Here is a 3,743-nt window from a genome sequence, read left to right on the forward strand (position 1 = left end):
GTGTGTGTGTGTGTGTGTGTGTGTGTGTGTGTGTGTGTGTGTGTGTGTGTGTGTGTGTGTGTTTGCGTTTGCATAAGAGGGAAAGTGTGTGAGTGCAGGAACAGGTGTGAGCTACCACTCTGTATCAAATTGGAAAATCCCAAGCTGTCACGCAAGGAATGTGATCATTCTCTTTATTGCCTTCTGTTGCACTCAAACAAGTGTGTTTATGTCTGTGTGTGAGCCAGAGGGAGAGGGGAAGAGAGATGTGAAATCACAAGAACGAGCAGAGAAGACGCGGGAACAACAGAATCCTAGAGTAGGAAATGAGTGGAGCCAGAAGAGCCAATTAAGCGCTAATATTTTCTCACAGCTTTCCGTCAAAGAGCACATGCTCACTAACTCAGTTAAACGCACTCACACTCACGTGGTGAGCAGCTGCGTGTGCCTCCAGTCACATCTCAGTGGGGTGTTTGTTGTCATCCCACTAGGGTTCACGCAGCTAGAACCCTAGACAGTTGCTCTATCTTAATCTCATCAGCTCCAATAAGATGTCCAGTTTGTGTTCACTGGTTTAAATCACTATGAGTCATCATTAACTTTGTGAAGAAGAAGGATGCACCTCATTTGCTTTGGCATGCTTTCCTCTGGTTTCGGTGCCTTCTGCTTACAAATTCCAGTATGCCCTCAAAAAAAGCCATGAATTTGCCTCCGAAATTTGGCTCCAGGCGAGAGAATTAGTTCTGCAACTGCACAAGAGAACTGTAAAATTAAGTTACTAGAACTGATTAATGCTAATTAAATATGTAAACCTTTATCTTAGTATTAAAGTATGGTGCAATGTTGTTGAGTCCTACTTCAATCTTCAAGTTGACCAACCTTTGGAAAATTTTGATCTTAAATGTCATTTCTTTTTCCTATTCTCGCTCCCTCCTTAATCCTTCTTTTCTCTCTTTCCAACCCTGTTCTCCCTACTGCAGGGCGATCGGATGGACAGGGAAGCAATGAAGTGTCAGGTCCTCACCGTTTCCAACCACAGCTGTGAGAGTCTGACTCTAGTCGGAAACACTCTGCAGTGCATCGTACCCACTGAGCTACAGGTTGCCACAGCCAAGGAGCTGCAGGTGGAGGTGAGAAAAATGTGCACTACACAGGCACTAAGAGACTGATGTTGTTATGGCTTCACAAATATGGAATCAAGTTTTAGTTTGAATAAAAACAATAAAATGATATTTATATTCTGTTTATTACCAGCCCTATGTGCCAGATTTTAGTTTTTTTGATGGTCAAAAAACAAAAAATAAACACTTACACATTAGTCCCTAAAACCTACAAAACATGCATGCAAGACATGCAGTTTGTGGGGATAGGTTAATTGATTAATCCAAATTGCCCATAGGTGTGAATGTGTGAGTGAATGTGAACATGAATGGTTGTGTGTTAGCCCTGCGACAGACTGGCGACCTGTCCAGGGTGTACCTCGCCTCTCACCCTATGACAGCTGGGATAGGCTCGAGGATGGATGGATGGATGGATGGATGAACCTACAAAAATCCTAGAATTAAAAATTTAGACACAAGTGCAGAAAAGTAGAGAAACCACACCATGTATAAGTACACTGGCAGCACATCTCTATACCTCCACTCAAAGTGTCCAACAGTCAGTTAACACCTCAGTTAATAAAACCTTTTTTTCACTGAGTTCAACACAAACATGCATCCACACACCAGACTTACACATAACCCCCCCCTTCCCCCCCCCCCCTGCTAGTAATAGCAAGCTAAATGTGCACAAATGCCCGAGGATGATGAAACAATTCTAAAAGCTATTCTGAGGTGAATAGATTTGATACAACAAAAGCCCATAAAACCACTTGTGGTGCATTTTTATGAAAGCTCCCCTCTGTTTGTATTATTGGGCTCACAGGAGGAATTTCAGCAATAAAAGGTATCATATCATATAACAGCACCTGCTTCTGAAGGAAACAAGGGTGACTCGCCACACAGCAGTAATATATTCTGATGAAAGATGGAGAGATTATGTGCAGCTTTTTTTTTCTTTCCATTAGTATTTTATTTATATTTCATTACATTTTGTTTTAATACCAATTAACTCAGGTTTAAGTTGTTTTTTATATCATTTATTATCATTATTATTATTTATTAGTAGTAGCAGTAATAACAGAAATTATAAAATGAAAATTAGCATCGCTGTAGAAGCCATCAGTTGGCTTTAACCACACCATTTTGCCATTAGTCCATTGTCTGCTGGGAGGACTCATGGGAAACGCTACATTCCTTCAGTGTTCCAGATCATTTACAGGAAACTTCAATAAGTCTGCTCTAATGCAGTCCCTAATAAAAAACAGCTCAGAAAGAGTCTTTTACACAGTGTGTTGAGTGAACAGCCTCAAACACCAGCTGTCTTGTCACTTGAATATACATCAGCACTGAGGTCACTTCTGCTCCTACTACACACTCCAGTGTGCTCACTGAGTTTTGGTCATATTAAAAATGTTGCATTTTTAAATATCAGATTCTTAATTGATACATTTTTGAGGCTCCTTTGGCATGTTCTTGGGTAAGTCTGCAGGCTTTGCACAACTGTGTTTGGACAGTCTTGAACTCTATCAGTCTGTCACATCATGTCTTTCAACAAATGTTCTGTGGCATAAGTCTGGATAAGGTACTCCAGTGTTGTCATGGCCATAGTTTCAAGTCGTATGATCTCTCTTTATTTGGCCGCATTCATCCTTCCCTCACGTCTGACCTGTCTCCCTGCTTGTGCTGTTGAGAATCAACCTATAGCATGATGCTACTATCCCCATGCTTCATTACAGTGGTGGTATTGGCTGGATGATGAACAGTCCTATTAGAGTTTTATGCAACTGCCTGATGACTGTTGTCCTTCAATTTCAACTGCAATTTCTCATGTAGTTCTTTGGACTTCAAGGTTTGGTTTTTATCCTGACATGCAGGATTGTTAAAGAAAACAGTATACACCTGACCACAATCTGTCCAGAATTATTTTGCAGATATTTAGTTTCTATTTTTAGCTGGAAAATGAACCTGCAACACTGCAAAGTGTCGTAAAAGTGATGTTGTTCGATATAAAAGTAACATATATCACACCATGATCATATGGCACATTAAGGTTCTTACTCGACAGATTTTAGAAAGTACAACTCAATTATTTGTTTCTCCAGAATTTGAGTGTTTTTCGTTGTAGCCAACAGCCCTTCAATCATCATAGTAGATTTAGAAATGCCCACTCTTGTGATGCAAACTAATATAATTTGCTGAGCTATAGACCTCTTCATGTCATCCTTAGAGATAACATCCACTCGCCTCCAGACCGAAAGCTATCTAGCTCATCACTGTTGACTTGTGAACTGGACTTCAGAGGAAAGCTTTTATCTCAGGGGAGGGTCAGCCAATATCCTTTAGTGCCACAAGCCTTCAGACAGCAACACACGCACACATACACACACACTTACACATATTTGCATTCATATATCCCCTACCTTCAGACATGTCCAGACAGTCTCATTTACACACACAGACAGACAGGCACGCACACTCACAAACACACACACACACATCATCCCATCTGCAGCAGCAAGCAGCAGTGGAAACCTCATTTCCACAGAACCTAATAATGGCAGAAGCAATATCACTGATGTAATCTGGCTGCAGACTGTGGCAACAGACTGTGTGTGTGTGTGTGTGTGTGTGTGTGTGTGTGTGTGTGTGTGTGTGTGTGTG

The 3,743-nt window shown here is 41.1% G+C and overlaps 1 protein-coding gene across 1 annotated transcript in view; it reads left to right on the top strand.

The window, feature by feature from the left end:
* The window catches only part of met (MET proto-oncogene, receptor tyrosine kinase), a 65,831-nt gene that overhangs the window by 48,288 nt on the left and 13,800 nt on the right, over nucleotides 1–3,743 (top strand). Inside the window, exon 12 of the mRNA XM_005938349.3 lies at nucleotides 960–1,109. Within this exon, the coding sequence (XP_005938411.1) occupies nucleotides 960–1,109 (150 nt within the window). The remainder of the gene's footprint in view (nucleotides 1–959; nucleotides 1,110–3,743) is intronic.

This window comes from Haplochromis burtoni, unplaced genomic scaffold (genome assembly GCF_018398535.1).
Source record: "Haplochromis burtoni strain Fernald_Lab_line unplaced genomic scaffold, NCSU_Asbu1 Contig_248, whole genome shotgun sequence".
NCBI lineage: Eukaryota > Metazoa > Chordata > Actinopteri > Cichliformes > Cichlidae > Haplochromis > Haplochromis burtoni.